Genomic DNA, 18,362 nt, shown 5'->3' with positions numbered 1-18,362 from the left:
TCGGTGAGATCCACATTTGAAGCAACGTTTCACTGGGGTTCTGTATTGGTCCAGATAAGCTTCTAAGCACAGTGCAATAAAACTCTTGAGCACACACACACAAACACAGGCAATAAAGGTTTTGCTAATGTTATTTAACAGCCAACAACCTATGCTTGATGTAGCAGTGTAATTGGCAAGATGCTTTTATTGCTAGTTTAGGAGCAGTTAAAATTGTTTTAACTACACAATTCTCTCAATTCAGCCAAGCAAATGATCTACTATAACACCACTCAAGGTTGGACCACCTCCACAGCATCCCCACCCACCTAGCTCCAGTATTGTCCTCTGAGAAGGAGGTGAACCCCTCCATCCATCACACTCTCTACCTGTTCAAACCATCATCACATGCATATTCATAACATTCCATCCGTCAGCAGGGACAACACAGGAAGTGACAAGCCGACCACACCCCTTGTCCGTGTCCCGGAGGTGAACTGACCAATACCTGACACCTACGGTTGTGTTCCATCTCAACTGACTGATGACAACACGCCTTCAAATTACTTCACTTGACCATACGACGAAGGGAACGGGAGGGGTGGGGAGGAGATGGGAGAGGAGAGGGGAGGGGTGAGGTGAGAGGAGTGGAAAGGAAAGGAAAGGTGAGGAGCAGAAAGGAGAGGAGATGGGAGAGGGGAGGGGTGAGGTGAGAGGAGTGGAGTGGAGTGGAAAGGAAAGGTGAGGAGCAGAAAGGAGAGGAGAGCTGAAGGTGAGAGGAGCGTAGTGGACAGGAGAACAGATGAGAGCCTGCAAAGGCATATCGAGAGGGAGAAAGAGACAAAAGACATGACTAGAAGATGAAACTGAAATGGGATTAGCAACAACAGCACACGAGGAAAATCCAGTTTTCTGCTGTTCTGCATCGGACAAGGCTGCTGGGACTACGGGGGGGGCTTACAATGGGAGGTGAAGGGGAGATGGGGTGAGGCGGAGGGGAGGTGGGTGGAGAGCAAGGGGGTGAGGCGGAGGGGTGGAGGGTGAGACGGAGGAGGGGGGGGGTGAGGCGGAGGAGGGGGGGGTGAGGCGGAGGAGGGGGGGGGGGTGAGGCGGGGGGGGTGGAGGGTGAGGAGGGTGGAGAGGATGCTGCTCTTCCTGTCATTCTCTTTCTGGTCATCTTTTTTTCTTTTCTTTTTTGCTGTGAGAGGAGGACATGAATTAAATGTCATTTAAAATCGAAGCAGTCCTTTATCACTCGGGGGAGAAGGCCAGCCATGTTATATTTAGTCATTTCATTTCTTCTGATTAAATATGAATTACTATGAAATTTTTCTCATCATCTGACGCGTCAGAATACGCCAACAGCTTTTTAATACACTGCAGAAGCACAAACTTGAGCTGGGAGAGTTTAATTCGCCTCTCTAATCCAATCACATCAACCTTATTTCTCTTATCACACATTCCCATTTTGAATTAAATGAGCTCATTAGTTTTAATCAAAGGCAGAGAGATCAAAACTTACACTTAAATGCTTTAGATCAGAGCTGCCAGTCAGACGTGGAGTTGTGTTGTAGCGAGAAAGCAGATCAGAGGCCCTTAGAAGCCGGGGCTTTCATTAGGCTGCAGCCCAGCTTAAAGACACAGCCTTCTCCACTCACCCCAAGGACTTGTGGAGCAACATCAGGGTCATTTGGTGTGTGCGTGCTTGTTCGGGAGTATGGGTGTGTGTGCGTTGGGGTGTGGGTGTGCGTGTGGGAGCAGATGTATAAGGTGGCACGTGTGTGTGTGTGTGTGAGAGAGAGAGAGAGAGAGAGAGAGAGAGAGCGAGAGAGAGAGAGAGAGAGAGAGAGAGAGAGAGAGAGAGAGGAATATGTGTAAGGTGTATGCTTGTGTGGGTGTCACAATGCGGGCTGGGTAGGTACAGGGTGGTTCTGAGGGGAAAGTGAAGACTAGTTTAGACAGGAGAAATAGGGGACGATGTAATGCGTGTTGCTCTGCTGCAGTACTCTGATTATGGTAACATGGGGTCTGCTGAAACAGGGGGCTGTCAGACTGGAGACTGGCCCTGGGACAGCTCATGGAGACACAGACATGGGGGAGCCCTGTCAGGGGCAGGAGGAAGTGAAGGATGGGGGGAGAGAGAGGGAGGAGGAGAGTGATGGGAATGAGAGAGAGAGAGAGACAGAGAGGGAGATACTGACTACACTGTATAATTACTAGTTAAGAATTACACAGGTCCCTACTTAGGACAGCACACACACACACACACAAACAAACACACACACACACACACACACAAACACACACACACACACAGAAAGGATGAGGTATTAGGCAGCATGTGAAGACAATACACTTAAAATCAGGAACAGAAATGACACCTAATAGATCCTTGTAGGAGCAGGATGTGTGATGCGATCCTTATTTATGTGATGTCAGAGTTGAAGATTCATGTTCTTGATGAGAGCCTTCAGAGGGAGCCCTCTCTGGACGTAAGTGATGAGATTTTAAAAGTATTACTTTCTGCCGCTGAGTGTCCATCATCAATAACAGGCTGCCAGTTCTTTATCCCCCCCCCCAAACGCACACACACACACACAAACACACACACACACATACATACACAGTCTGAGTGGAAAGTTCCCTGTACCCCTACACTTACAAACACACACACACACCAGAGTGAACATAGTCCTTCCCGTCTAGGACTCTGTACCTCCTCCTCAGCCGCAAATGTACTCTGCTTCAAGATCAGCCATGTCCATTTATATCAATATTAATGCTCATTTGGAGCTTGGAGCCTTTAACATGCAGTGTGTGTGTGTGTGTGTGTGTGTGCGTGCATGTGTCTGTGTGTGGCCTGTCCTCTGCGGTAGGGCAGTGGAGGTCTCTCTCTGGCTGTGTTCTGATGGATGGTCTGTCTGTCTGTACATTAGTAATGATATATATTCCTACACAGCACACTGCTAATTGGGAGGCACTGCTGGCCAGCTCTGTATTAAGAGGTAGAAGGTGATTTTTCAATACAGGGTGTTTGTGTGGTCCTGGGAAAGTGTGTGTAAGTGTGTGAGTGAGAGGGGGAGAGAAAGAAAAAGCATGTGTGTGTGTGTGTGTGTGTTTACAATGTGTTAATAAAGAGACCTGGGTTAAATTGACAGTTCTCGTAATTAGAAAGTGATGGAGAAATGCAGTCAGACACCTTCCTGCTCATCTCTCCCTCCCTCCATCTCTCTCTCTCTTTCTCTATCCCCCCTTTCTCTCTCCCTCCCTCTCTCCCTCTCTGCATTAGTGTACACTCCCACGCGTAGACAGGAATTAAAGACATCTAGGCTGTTTGATGTCAGACTGAGTGACGTCGGCCCAAACACAAGAAACAAATCATAATTTCTCAATTTTCCTGTGTGACACACAGTAGTAATTCAGCCTGTCAACAGGATAACTGGGCGTATGTGTGTGTGTGTGTTGGGGGGGGGGGGTCACTCCTGCCAACAGCGGAAATTCACATTCAGAAGTTTGTAGAAAACTTTGGATGAAATATGTACAAGCCTGTCCCTGACCAGGGATCAAACCCAGGTTCTCCTCAGATCAACTCAATCATCTGTCATTAGACCAAGCAGACATTCTGTTCTGAGAGCAACATTTTACCTACAAGTCAACCCCCCCCCCCCACCCACCCCACCCAACCAACAGCTATCTCTCTTACCTTGCTTTTAATATGGTAAAGTATACGTTGCCATGGCAACCACATAATTTCTCTCTTTCTTGCACTCTCTCCATCACAATTTGTCGCCAGAGCACTTTGCTGATTTTACCATATGTCTCTGGAGGTAGATTAAGATAAATAGAACATACACTCACAAACACACTACTACACACACACACACACACACACACACACACACACACACACACACACACACACACACAAGCAGTGTTGACGTTTAATTCTCTCAAACAGTAGCAGAAGTTTGTTGATGAAAAGAACATATGCAGCGTGTTCATCAAAAGACAGACATCTGAAATAGCGGTAAAGCAAATCCACAGTGATGTACAGATGTACATCACACGCTCACTAGTCCCAAGGTCAGACCACAAACACACAGACAAACACTTGAACATGATCAAATGTCTAAACAGCAACAATTCATACAGTGATAGAGAGTGGTTTTTATTTTCTTCCAGCCCTAGTCCACTCCAGAAGTGAGTGGAGAGGAGGAGCAGTAGACTGGCGGACCCCGGACAGCAACACAGTCTCATACAGTGTCACATACACACACACACACACACACAAACACGCACACACACGCACACACAGGAGAGATCCTAGATTACTGCGTCTCCTCCTCGCCACGGTCGCTCTGAGCTGTCACATCTCCAGTTTGTGTGTGTGTGTGTGAGAGAAAAAGATGTATCTGTGTGTTTGTGGATGTGTGTGCCTCTGAGTGTGTGTGTACTGTACGTGTGCATGTGCGCGTACTGTATGTGTGTGTGTACTGTATGTGTGTGTGTACTGTATGTGTGTACTGTATGTGTGTGTGTGTGTGCGCGTGTGGACAGCGGTCTGATAACCCTCTGGCCTTCGAGACATCTGCAGGCTTCCTCACAGCAGGAGAGAGTCCTGGCCTGGCGTCTGTCTGTGGTCGCTATGGTAATGAAGGGGGCAGGGTGACACTCGGGCCAGCTCTTATCTCTTGCAGGTCACCCCCACACTGGGAGGATGGGGAGACGTGTGCACACACACACACACACATAAACGCAGGCACCCCCCCCCCCCCTCACACACACACACGCAAAATACACATTCTCACGAATACACACACCTTTTCATGCACGCACAAGGTTGTATTCACACAGTCACATACACACTTGTATAATTTTCCAATCAAGGCCTATCCCAATAAATCTGTCAATGACATATTTTCGGTTGTTTTGGAGCAAATTTTTGGCAAGTTAAATGAATCCGTGTTGCTCTGAGGAAATGTTACCAGACACGTTGGCAGGTGGACTTCACTCCTGACTGACTTCCTATGAGGATAAATAGGGGACGATGTAATGCCCAGATGGCCTGCCTAAGGAACTGATCACACACCCAACCACACGCACACATGACTGGGAATAAATCCTGCACACATCACACAAACAGTACAACTAGGTGGTGTAACGTGGTTTCTCTTTTAAGCAGTGAGAGCCTGGTGAATGTGCCTTCATTAACCATAGAAGCAATTAACTTTAAAAAATGTATGCTGAACTGAGGCTCTCCCCTCAGAGTTCAAAGGTCACGCACGAGGGAGTCAAGGTTAGAGCTGTAACAAGGAAACGCACTTTAGGAATGGAGTCGATCTAATGGCTGTCTAATTTGCGAGAAAGCCGCCTCAAAGCAAGTTGATAGAATTTGGCATATCATTTGAGCCTCACTCCACCCCACCCCTCCATTCTTCTCTTTCCCCCCCCCTCCTCGTCTAATCGTGTTGCAAGGGAACACAGGAAGACGGGTGGAAAGAGAGAAGGTGGAAAGAGAGGGAAGAGAGAGGAGGACAAAAGGGAGGAAGCTAGACAGAGGGGAGAGACAAGGGGAGATAGGGGGCAGAGAGGCAGAGAAGGGGAGTAGAGAGGGGGGTAAATTGGGGAGTTTGGGTGAAGATGACAAAAGAGGGTGAAAGAAGGGGGGAGGACTGTAGAGTGTAGGTATTGGGTACTGTGGGGTGGGGGGGGGGGAAGCGGTGGGGTTACAGATGGCTGCTTAGCGCTGCAACGTTCAAGCTTGACTGGCCCATTTCATCAGCCCTGTCAAAGCCCCTCACAGATATGTGTTGACAACATTTAATCTAAAAAAATTGAAAGAAATGAATTAATATGCAAATTCCATCAGCTTTGTAATAAAAATGTCCTTGAAAAAAAACAGAGAACATGCACCCCAGAGGACTGGCGAGAATTATCCTGCACGCCGGCGCTCTCCAAGTTAGTCTGAGGTGCTCGGGTCCACCAGGAAATCAGCGCCGATCTGACTTGGAAATAATTATGATGGAGGAACAGAACGGGAACAGGCTGAATAAGTGGAACGGCCAGGGAAAAGACTCGCGTCTCTCTTTGTTATTCTCTCAGAATTAATGGGATTAGCTTTCCTTTCAGATCCATATACACCTAAAATCAACACCCCCCCTTTGCAAGTGTGTGTGTGTGCATGTTCATACGCTCGAGTGTGTGTGTGTGTGCATGTTCATACGCCCGAGTGTGTGTGTGTTGCATGCATACAATTAAAATCTTCGGTGAGCAGAAGACACAGTGGGGAAAAAGAGACATTTTCTCATTCTCTCCGATCCCGAGTGTGTCTACAGGGAGGGTTTCTTACAAGACAAAGATTACCCATACAAAAGAAGCAGGTGGCTACAAGCCTCTCTCCTGTGGAATTAGCTGAACTCTGGGACCTAATTATCTGTGGAGAACACAACCACAGACAGCAGAGAAACTTCACTGTTTGAAGGACAAATGATTAATTAAAAAGAACAACTCACCTAACTTGTGATCCTTGGTCGGACCTAGCGTCCGTGTGTGTGTGTGATTGTGAGCCTCTCTGTGGAATGCTGGTTCATTGTCAAATCCACTAATAACACTCTCTGGTTGCCAGGGTATGTATGTATGTGTGTGTGTGTGTGTGTGGGGGGGGGTGTATATGTAGGACAGACAACTAGGGCTTGATGATTAAGATAAAGGATCCATGGAAAATGTTGCTACAGACAGCCTTCTAAAACACAAGCGCATGGCAAGGTGAGTCAAACCAATTACTCTGATACTTCATCTATCGTCATTTATTAGTGACTGCTGAGACTATCTGACAGTTATATTTATTAATAATAAAATAGAATAATAATAATAGGGGTGCCCAGTGACCAGGTACAGAGTTCACCACAGAGGCCTGAATCCGTATCTGGCCTAGGCCGCATGTCCCCCTCTCTCTCCCCTGACTTCCTGTTTACCTTGAACTATCTCTTTCCAAAGCAGCATGAAAATTCCCAAAACAAAGCAAAAAAAAAAAAAGAAGAAAAAAAAAAAGATTAATCCATTTATGAGAAACGTAACCATGACACGTGGCATTGCTTAGTAGCTAACTGAACAGGTGTTCAGACGAAGATCACAGGGAATCCATAGTTCCAAGATCAGACGTGTGCGTGTGAGAGAGAGATATTACCCTGTGTTTGCATTAGACACTCCAGCTCCTTAGCTTGGTTGCTGGTGGGTTAACAGGCTTCAGAAGACTGTAGCGATTAGGCAGTTTGGAAAACAGAGATGATAGGCTGAGGGCTGGGGCCCTTGCGCTAGCTCGCTAATCTGAAGTTATATTTTATTAAAGAGTCAGAACATGGTTCCAGAGCTCCAGAGGGGGAACAGCAGACTCCTTCATGTAATTATTAATATTGACACAGACGTGTAGATATTGTCAGTCTCACAGATGAAGAATATTCCGATTATATTAGATAAAGAGGCACCGAGCTTCAGCTGCATTAAAACGGGATGGGAATTTGTCAACCGTCTGATAACAAATGAAACTCAAACTGGATGAGAAATGGATTGGTTAATGTATGTGCACACCCAGAGCAACATTACATGCAGAATGTGATAAGGCTTGCTAAAGTGTGGCTTTCACTTGACACCTGCCCCGGGTAGAAAGTTCTGGGCCAGCATCTCCCATCTATTCTGCATGACTGAAAAAATAAGTGACAGGATTTTGACTTAAAAATTATGGATTAAAAATCATTTTCTCTGTATCTGTGTCTATAAAATGGCAACTATAACATCACCTCATTCTTATCTGTACTACCAGAATCCAAACCAGAGATTTGTGCCAGTGTGTGGGTTTCAACTAATACAACACCATCTTTCTTCTCTCCTCTTTTTACCCCTGCTAAATTCTCTTATTCTCCACATCCTCCTGCACCTTACCTCTCATCCCCTCTTTCTCCCCTTTCCTGCTCCCTATCCATCTCAAAGCTCTTATCCTTTTCTCTTTCCTATACATTTTCTCCTCCTCTCCTCTCCTTTCCTCTCCCCTCCCCTCTCCTCTCCTGCCCTCCCCTCGCCAGATCAGAGCAGCTGTAAAAAATAATGAAAAATGTGCGATCCTTGTGGGGCCTGGCTTGTGCACACACAGCTCCACACAGGCATTCATCACTCGCCAGGTATTGTCAGTGAAAGTTTAATTGCATAAACACTCTGTAACTGTCCTGTCATATTTCTTGTCAGCCTCGATTCTCTCTCTGGGCTTACTATCTCGCAAAACTATAATTGAATTGCTACCAAATCTCACCGCAGCTCAGGTGGGAGGGTGGGTAAGGGAGAGGAAGGAAGGGAGGAAGTGTGGGGGGGGGGGGAGGAGGTGAGCCTTATGAATAGAATTTGTTTCCTATCAGCCCGTTTGACAAATTGTGTCAGGAGGAGAGGCAGGAGCGATAATTTCCCAGTTTATTGAGGAGACTAGAACCTGTTTGCTGTTTCTTCTTATCTACCCCCCGCCTTTATAAGCACCTAGTTAAACAAATAAATATATAGGTTTATGTTGTGCGATGTGTGTGTTTGTGTAAATGTGTGTGTGTGTGTGAAATTTGGGCTTAACGGTTGTTATTCACCCGAGGAGATAGGTTAGTCTAAATGGCACACAGAGCTGCAAAAGAGGCCATTGTGGAGCGTGGTGAGTGATGTGAGCATTGTAGGAGCTTTATTAACAGGCCGTCAGAGCCTTGGTCAGGCCAAAGCCAGGCTCTGCTAGGAAGAAATGCCACAGAAACTCATAGACCAGTCCTGCAGACAGGAACTTGCAGAATACCAACACTATGAGGAGAGGAGAAGAGGGGAGAGGAAGGGATAGGAGAGGAGAGATGTTTCATGTCTGATAAGCTAAGATAGTCCTCAGCGGCAGGATTGTCGGGCAGTGGAGAAGGGTGTGGGGGTGTGGTGGGGGTTGAGACTTGGAGAGTACGGACAATATGACTGTCATTTGTTTGCTGTCAACAGTAAACAACTGTGTTTTCTGCCAACGAGGTGTCATATTTGATATTCCGCCCTCAGAGTGGGATTCTGTAGGAAATGGCTTGTCAAAAAGTGAAAAGAACCCAATTGTATTTGAATTTTTTTTACTCAAAAAGATCTCAAATCAAATCAAATTTATTTGTATAGCCTTTTTACAAGCAATGTCACAGAGGGCTTCACATACGCCCATAGAACTGCCCCTCAACCAACCTCAACCCTCAAGGAAGACAAGGAAAAACTGTGTGATTGGACCATTACCTGCAGGACAAAATATTCGACTTCACGTTTACCTGAATGACCGCCCCAAGCAATAATGAAACACTGAAACTTTCCATGACATGGGCGATATGTTATCATACTAACAGCTTATGGAGAGCAGACACCTCCAGACACACACTAAAACACACTCATCTGAGAGACAGACCGCTGAACTTCCGATGAGCTTTCTCTTACTGTGACGATTTGTGTGCGAGTGCGAATGGTTGAGTTTAAGACACACAGAGAAAGGGCGCCAGCTTTATCAAAAGTCTTTTCCCACAAAGCACTGCAGCACCTTGTGCCTGGGAACGGTGGAGTAAGTCCTGCCTCCTGGCTTTCCCGCCTGATAAAAAGGCCTTTCTGACAACCTTATCAGCCAAATAAGCTTCTAGAAAAGTGCCTCCTAATAGGCAAGAGACCGCTTGATCCTGTCTTTGTCTCTCAGAGCTGTGATGCTTTCCTCCTCCAGTGATCTCCAGTACTCCCCGTGACAGGACTTCCAATCTTTTAGGCCGGCTAAGCTGTCGTTAGCTTCTTTGTTCCTCTTCGAGGCTGGTTTAGCGTACGGGGCATGGTGATAGGACGAGAGCAGGCGGGGGCGGGGGCGGGGGGGGGGGGGGGGATCCGACAGGCTGGAATACGTCGATGGTTTCAGATGTGTGATAAGACCTTGTGCTACGTAGTGAAGGGGTCACCAGAGAAACCGTTTACCGCCTGTCCAACTGAAGCTGCCCGAGATAGGATGACAAACAGACTTGCACACCTGGTGACCATGTCAAAGACTTGGTGACTGTTGGATTTGGTGACAACCTGACTTGGAGACTATCGTACTTAGCTGAGGAGAGAGAGGGAGGTACAGATAGAGTCAGAAGAAATGACTCAACTGATGGGGTTCATTTGATGAATAACACAAGTGCCTGTTGAGTCATAATTCATCAGGAGACTACTTCATATTGATAAGTGAAGGTTCTGAATAAAGTAGCTTGAAGTAATCAAAGCCTGGATCCAAACTATAGATCTTTAAGCATAACAGAAAACACATTATATGTAGTGCTTTGTGAATAAAAATAAACCAGTCAGTCACTCTATTAAAGGCTGTCTGAAATATGAAGGCAGGCCACGATTGATTGGTACTTTTTAAATCAAGTTATGCTCCGGCAAGATGCTTAATCTAAGACTAAACTTGTGGAGCTGGGGATAAATGAACACATCAGATGATTAAAACCTATCTGTCTCTGTGCATCTTGCTAGCAGGCTAGCTGTGCACCACTGCCAGTCTGTCAACAGCTAACCTGATGAGGTGGACCAGCTGATGACATGAAGGGTACTTTCATAATTGATGACTAACTTATGACGCCGTCTCAAACAGACAGAAAATTAACATATTTTACCTGTCAGGATGTTGGTGATATATAACACACAAACATACCACACACACACACACACACACCTTATGGCCCATTGCTGCAGCTGCATGACAATTACATTGCAATAGTTCACCATCTATCTGCCTCAATAGTGGAGTCGTGCAGTAGGTTTGTAGGTTTTGCACAAGAGGATATCCTACTGGATTTCCCAGTGAAACCGTAAGGAAAAACCTAATTTCCAGAAGAAGAAGATGACAATGATCCGTTTCAGAGGGCCAGAGACACTCCAGAGATCCCTCCAGCTCTTAAACCTTCACAACAACCACGCAGCAAATCCACACGTCTCCAACACAAGTCATGTTTCCAAACAATAACCACAAAACATCAAACAGCAAATATCTCATTGTCGTCTCCAAGACAAAAAAAAAACAGATTTCCCTCGTCTCTGGTGGCATTTACATTCATATGAAGGTAAACAGGATCAGAAGCGCTCGCAGATCAGTAGACGGAGGGAAGGAGGGATGAAGGGATGAAGAGATGGACATGGATGAAAGGCAGAGTAGAGATGACAACCATGATGGATGTTGGTTTAATTGAATACATCCTCATACAGACTGGGAGGCAGATGGACACAAGGCCGGATTTGCATTCCTAATCATAGAGAGACGTGAGGTGGAATAACCACTTTGTGTGTGTGTGTGCGTGTGTATGTGTTTTTGTCATTGTATCACATCTGAGATGTACTGGGTGAGAACACATCGCTACAACTGTATCCCTGATTGCAAATGAGTCATGTCGGCCCCTTGTGAACGCAGGGAAGTGTCAGTCCATCAGGGAGGGTGACCTCCAGATACAGCCAGGCACTCTGGACCTCATCTGAGCACAAGCCATATCGGCATCTGACTGCAGAATGAGGTAACCACAGATACTGTTTCACCTTGTGTCTCCCCCATGACACTAAGCAGCCCCTGTAGAACCTGTAGCCCCCGGCCCACCTGCTCTCCAGTCCCAGTCCCATCTCCAGCCCCAGGGCTCAGCTCCAGCAAACCCAGCCCTACCCTCTCTTCCCTCCACCCCCTACCCTCTCCTCCCTCCACCCCCTACCCTCTCCTCCCTCCACCCCCTACCCTCTCCTCCCTCCACCTCCCTACCCTCTCCTCCTTCCACCCCTGCTCTCTGCCCTCCAGACCTCTCATCTTGCATCCCCAGTCAAAGCCCTCCTCTTCTTTCAGCTCTAGTCACCCCATCTCCTCCCCTCCCCTCCAGCCTCCATCTCCCCATTGTCAGTCCACACAGGTCCATTTCAATAGGCGGCAGCACGTTCACAGTTACGAAATGCTAATACGCCGAGAGGCCTGATACTCCAGTCTATCACAGCCTGTAAAATGGGCTGGGTGTCACTTCACAAGTTTGAATGCCGTGTGAGATCGACTGGAGTCTGACAGGATGTTAAAGAGAGGCTTTATTTCAGGTTGTCAGTGCAGGGAGCTCTCAGACCATCCTTCTGGCATTATCTTAATTATCCCAGCCCTATTGTAAACAGGCGGTCTCAACCACTCAAGCCTGCACTAAAGAAATAATTAGAAAAGTCTAATAATAATAGACTCTGATTGCTCATTGTGTACTCTGAAAATTCCAATTAGTGACACGAGCATGGATGTCTCAAAATGGCTAATTTAGTTTTACTATAATCCTAGCCTCAACATAAAGTTTTTAGTTTGAGTGGTTTCATACTTTAAAAGCACATACAATTTGATTTAATTAATTCAAGCACTTTTGCAAGTTTGTGGTAATTTATTCTGTATATAAGTGTAGGGGATCAGAGTGTGTGTGTTGGTGTTAGTGTGTCTATATAATACTGTGTGTGAGGCTGGGGATCACTGTCTGCTTGTAGTGCCAATATATCCATACATTGAATAAAGTCTTAAAGGCACAGTTCATGTAAATGGTACATGTGCAATAACGTCTGGGATTGCATCCTGCACCACTACCTCTGCTATCAATACTGTACCCTGTCACTCCAACCTCTGAGGAGAGGCATCGTGCATGTGTGTGCGTGTGTGTGTGTGTGTTGTGTGTTGTGTGTTGTGTGTGTTGTGTGTTGTGTGTGTGTGTGTTGTGTGTTGTGTGTGTTGTGTGTGTGTGTGTTGTGTGTGTTGTGTGTTGTGTGTGTTGTGTGTTGTGTGTTGTGTGTTGTGTGTGTGTGTGTGTGTTGTGTGTGTGTGTTGTGTGTGTGTTGTGTGTGTGTGTGTTGTGTGTGTGTGTGTGTGTTGTGTGTGTGTTGTGTGTGTGTGTGTTGTGTGTGTGTGTTGTGTGTGTGTGTTGTGTGTGTGTGTGTGTGTGTTGTGTGTGTGTGTGTGTGGGTGTGTGTGTGGGTGTGTGTGTGTGTTGTGTGTGTGTGTGTGTTTGTGGAGGGGGTTGCTCTGGCTTGACAAGGGTAGGGTCTGAGGCTCTTGGCAAAGATCTGTATTTGCATTTCAAATGTCACATGCAGCAGACACCTGTTAGAGGCTGGAGCAATATCCACACAAATCAAAAGGTCCAACCTATAGGGAAAGGGGTTCACACACACACATACACACACACACACACACACACACACACACACACACACACACACACACACACACACACACACACACACACACACACACACACTCTTACACACATCTCTCTTATACACACACGTACACGCACACACTCTCTTACACACATCTCTCTTATACACACACATACACTCTCTTACAAACACAAACACACGCACACACACACACACACCGCTCTGCTGCTCACAGCTAAAGCAGCTCTGTCCTTGGGATACAAATGACAAATGTCCCTTAAATGACATAAAACTTAGGTGACAGTAAACTCAGGCTAACTTGGTAATTATGATGAATGTGTGCAATTACAAAGAATTATTCAGATTCGTTTTACTAATAGCATAATTAGCCGTGATAATCAGGGACTTCTGATCCAGGAATAAGTCAACGCCTTGGACAATTACACTGTTGATACAAACAATAATGAACAGATTACCTCAATAAAGTTTTAATAATTCCACTTTATATCAATTGAAAATTGTTGGGATTTGTTTTGCAGTACAACACAACACAACCCTGCAACTCCAGAACAGTGTCCAGGTAAGAAGTGAACAATCATTATTACATCAATGTCACTGCAGGCCCCTGTCTCTACCCAACCCTGGGGTCCAGGACATTAACATGTGCACACATGCTCGCTGGGAGAGTGTGTGTGTGTGTGTGTAACTTTGCCGAGGGTAAAAGATGAATACCAATCAATAGTTGTCTCCCCTGTGTCCTCTCAACCAAGCTGACGGAGGGAAAACCGAGAGAGGCGGAGACGACGTCTGGGCCTCCGGGATATGACAGCATAAACAAACACGTCTTCGCCTCCATACTGTTTTGCTACATCGTGTTTACAGATTATCGACTAGACGAAACAACAGCATGTAAATATGGAAGGAGTCAAACAGGAAGAGCTGAAACTGGGCTTCCTGTCTCTGCTGCTTGGGGGGCCGACGGAGCGCCTCTCATATCTACAATGATCCTGACTAGAGGGAGAGACGGGGGTTTTGCTTTCTCAGAAACACTGCTTCCCTTTCAACCTCCTTCAGCATCCTGACACGCAGAGGGGAGGGCGGGTGAGGGAGGGAGGGAGAGAGGGAGAGTTGGAGGGATGGAGAGAGGGGAGGGAGGGTGAGGGGAGTGAGAGATGGAGAGAGTGAGGGGAGAGGAAGTATAGGAAGAGAGTGTTGGCTGCCCTCCGCCCAACAGTCCAGCCCACTGATAATGAGCCTCTGTGTACACAAATAAATCTCAATGTCAGGACACCCACTCCTCCTCCCTCCCTCCCTCCCTCCCTCCCTCCCTCCCTCCCTCCCTCCCTCCCTCCCTCCCTCCCTCCCTCCCTCCCTCCCTCCCTCCCTCCCTCCCTCCCTCCCTCCCTCCCTCCCTCCCTCCCTCCCTCCCTCCCTCCCTCCCTCCCCTTCTTGGCAAATAAATTTACATAGAGAAACACCACTCCACCCCACCCCCACACATCTGTCCCCTATCTTCCCTTGCTTCTTTCTCCCCACTCTCCCCCCTTTCCTCTCTGCCACTGTGAAATATCTCCTGGCACAAGAAAAAAAAACCAAAAAGCACAAAAAGGACAAAACCACAAATGTGGAACTTCAATTAATTTAAAGCCCCAATCAGCAAAGAATAAATCCTAGGCAGATCTAATTACGGCATGTCTCTCCAGACCTCGGCCGCTCAGCCAATCTCCTCTCTGTTTGAACAGCTTGATGAACTGAGGGACTGATGGATATCAAGTCATTTTGTTTAATTTATAAATGGATTTTCCCCTAATACTTAAATTATCATCAGTACAACACAATGAAAATGGGAACATTTGGAAGGCAAAGTCTATAACAGCCTGAAGAGAATTCCAATGAGGACTCTGGTCTCCCAGTCCTCCGCTCCCACTCTGCTCCGCCTGATGAGTTCAGAGGCAGAGCAGAGTCCTGAGCGTCAGAGGGGGTCTTCCTCTCGCGGGATGCCACGCACACACACACACACACACACACACACACACACACGCTGTCCAACACTACAGGCCACACACCAACACATTCACACACACACACACATACACACACACACACACAACGTCCAACACTACATGCCATGCACACACACACACACCAACACACACACACACAGACCAGTCCCTACCTGGTTCGGGGGTCTCAGCGTGGGAGGAAGAGGAGGCCGAGGAGCCCCCGTCCTCGCCGGTGCCCTGAGACAGGGTTCCTCGTCCCGGGGGCAGCTTCATCCCCAGCTGCTCAGCCATCTCCACGTGGTCTCCAGGGTGGACGTAGTCAAACACACTGCTGCCAGTCAGCTCCACCTACAGGGATCCAGCGCCAGGACAGGCAGAGTTAGCACTGTTAGCATTGTCATTGCAATAGAAAGGGCAATTAGCATTAGCAGATGCCACAAATTATCTCCTCTTACAGCCACTCCACAGGGACAGGGACTTTTTTTGAGCATCTGCATTATCATAAGGATATTATGGGATATGATTCGGAAAGCAGGGGCATTGAGAAGTATTTCCTGTATTTTGTGGGCGCTCACGTGCTCCTGTGTGTGTTTGATACAGACAGTGTTTGTGTCTCCAGAGGTGCACCTTGTTTTCTGCAAAACAACCCCCCCCACCACCACCCCGCCCTCCCCCCCACCCCACCCCACCCCCGCATACCCACCCCACCCCCACCCCCCTTCCCAAAATTAGACCTAACACCCATGACAAGCAGCTTTAGAATTATCAAAGCCAAATATATAATAAATCCCTGCAACTTTAAACACTCATTACGCTGGATGAAAACAGGATTTGCAGCAGTTAATTGGGGATGACAAGAAGAAGCGTCAGGGCCTTATTATTACATCTCGCCATTCCAACACCCACCTTTCTTCCCTCTCTTCCTGTTGCTCTCTCAGTTCCTTCTTCCTTTACTTCCTCTCTCTCTCTCTCTCTCTCTCTCTCTCTCTCTCTCTCTCTCTCTCTCTCGCTCTCTCTCTCTCTCCCTCCATCCCTCCTTCCCTCCCTCCTTTTGTGGTGTTTGGGCTGTGCGTGCAGGAGTGCTGGATGATCAGGTTGGGTCCGGAGGGACGCGAGGATTACATGGGAATAATCTCTTTAATGTCAAATCCCTTTAAGCAATTTAGTCCCTCATAAATTATCATCCCAAGCAGAAACAATGATTAAGAAATGAACATGATACTCCAGACCGTGAACTGGGATGTTGCCACGCTGTTTACAAGTTGCAGAGAAATTTGCAGCTTATATAAGGACCCAAACATGACTTTAAATCAATTAAGATACTTGGTGATGCTTTACATGAAGGTTATCTTGCTCATGTGTGGAAACAGTATGAAACCATTAATGATTAAAAACTCAATTGAGTGATATCTCACAGAATATCACATAGTATTTTACAATGACAGCAAAAATTGAATATTAATGTCGTAGATAATGCAAAACAGACATCATATATTGAGTAACTTGTCTCATAAGTTAAAGATATTGTTTTCTTGAACGGGTGTGTATCGTCGCTGTGTTGTTCGCAGACAGGCGGCGCCTCTATCAAACAGCAGCCATACGTTTCACTAATGCATGGAGCCTGATAAGAGGAGGAGACAAACAAGGTGGTTCAACACTGTTATCGTCACTACTCCTTTATTCCGCTGATGTCCTTGTCCCAGGCAGACAAGCTGGGTGATGAAAGACTAAAACTTCCAACCCGCGGCTTGTTTAATAAGATTTATCTCTTTATATATTCAAGTATACAAATGATATGTAACACCTGAGTGTCCTTGATTTGAAACAACAACAGGGAGAGTTATGATGTGCTTCCTGGAGGTCAGCTGAAAGGCTGACACACTGCTGGGCTCCGGGTAGGGGAAGACGCACCCTGTTTGTGTGTGTGTGTGTATGTGGTGCGTGTGTGTCGGACAATGACTGTAAGGAAATCTGACAGATTACACTAAATGCCTGCCCCCTACCCTGCTCCACCCCTACCCCGTCAGACAAAAGGGAACCCCCTCCACCTTGTCTCTCTCTTCCAAAATGTCTTCCAGCGGCCCTGGACCTGTGGAGCATCACCAGGCAGGATTAGCAGAGGAGCCGAACACACGGCCATTCACAGCTGTAATTGGATTAAACTACAATAAGAAGAATGGTGACAGTGGACTGGGGCTGTCTGGGGCCGTGGTCCGGGGCTGGGCAGTGTGTGTGTGTGTGTGTGTTACAAAGTTAAGCGTGTGTGAATGAATTACCAATGTATGCATACACACACACACACACCACACACACACACACACACACACAGCGTGCTTTTAAAATCTCTTTCTCGACGGATGGATGAAACGTGCGGGGCTATCTCTCCTTCACAGGCAGCGGGGATGACAAACCTTTTGTGTTCCATTATCATTCATGAACACGAGCGATTGACTATTTTAACTGTATTAGTCTCAACCTCCCTCTCACGCACAAGTGGCTCAACAATGCTCTCATCCACCCTAATCTCAGCGCGCCTCAGATCAGGCACAATAACAGTGACGGGGGCGCCATAATAGCAGCTCAGATATTCATAGTGTGTTGGTGCTCGGCTGGTTGGGCTGAAGTGGCTCAGTTGTCCGGTACATGAGAGGGGCTAGATTAGACTGTGTGATAGCAGAAAGGACACGTGGATTACACACGCCTGCGTTTGCATTGGAGATGAGGGAACTGGGAGCCAGGCAGTGAGGTGGGGGAGGAGGGGGGGTGTGTGGGGTGGGGGGGGGGGCGTGGGGGGCAGGGGGAGGGCACCCTCAGCTACATGCTGCTGCCTCGGTGGAAGGTCACTCAATAATATCTACCTCACCCTGGCCTCCCCTCCCTCCCCCTAGCCTCCACTGGCCTCTCGACAAGCTTATTAAGACTGACTGGCACATATTAATGCAAACACCTGATTCTCCCCAAACAGGAAAAAAAGACATTTTAAGTCTGGGTATATAAAACAGGAGGGAAGGGGAGGGCATTAATTAGCTGAGCCACTGAAATGTCAGCCTTTCTCTCACTCTCTCTTTCTGTCTCTTTCTTTCTCTCTCTCTCCGTCATTCCCTTCTCTTTCCCTCTCTCCACCACGATCGGTTCATCTCTATTACACGGACGCACGTCATATTTCATCACATG

At 47.1% G+C, this 18,362-nt stretch overlaps 1 protein-coding gene across 1 annotated transcript in view; it reads right to left on the bottom strand.

Annotated features, from left to right (window-relative positions):
- Positions 1-18,362, bottom strand: part of LOC136949366 (neuronal PAS domain-containing protein 3) — a gene marked incomplete at its 5' end in the record, with an annotated part of 33,340 nt that overhangs the window by 12,751 nt on the left and 2,227 nt on the right. Inside the window, one exon of the mRNA XM_067243635.1 lies at positions 15,362-15,538. Within this exon, the coding sequence (XP_067099736.1) occupies positions 15,362-15,538 (177 nt within the window). The remainder of the gene's footprint in view (positions 1-15,361; positions 15,539-18,362) is intronic.

Source organism: Osmerus mordax, chromosome 9, assembly GCF_038355195.1.
Source record: "Osmerus mordax isolate fOsmMor3 chromosome 9, fOsmMor3.pri, whole genome shotgun sequence".
Lineage (NCBI taxonomy): Eukaryota > Metazoa > Chordata > Actinopteri > Osmeriformes > Osmeridae > Osmerus > Osmerus mordax.
This window is presented reverse-complemented; position numbering and strand designations above follow the sequence as displayed.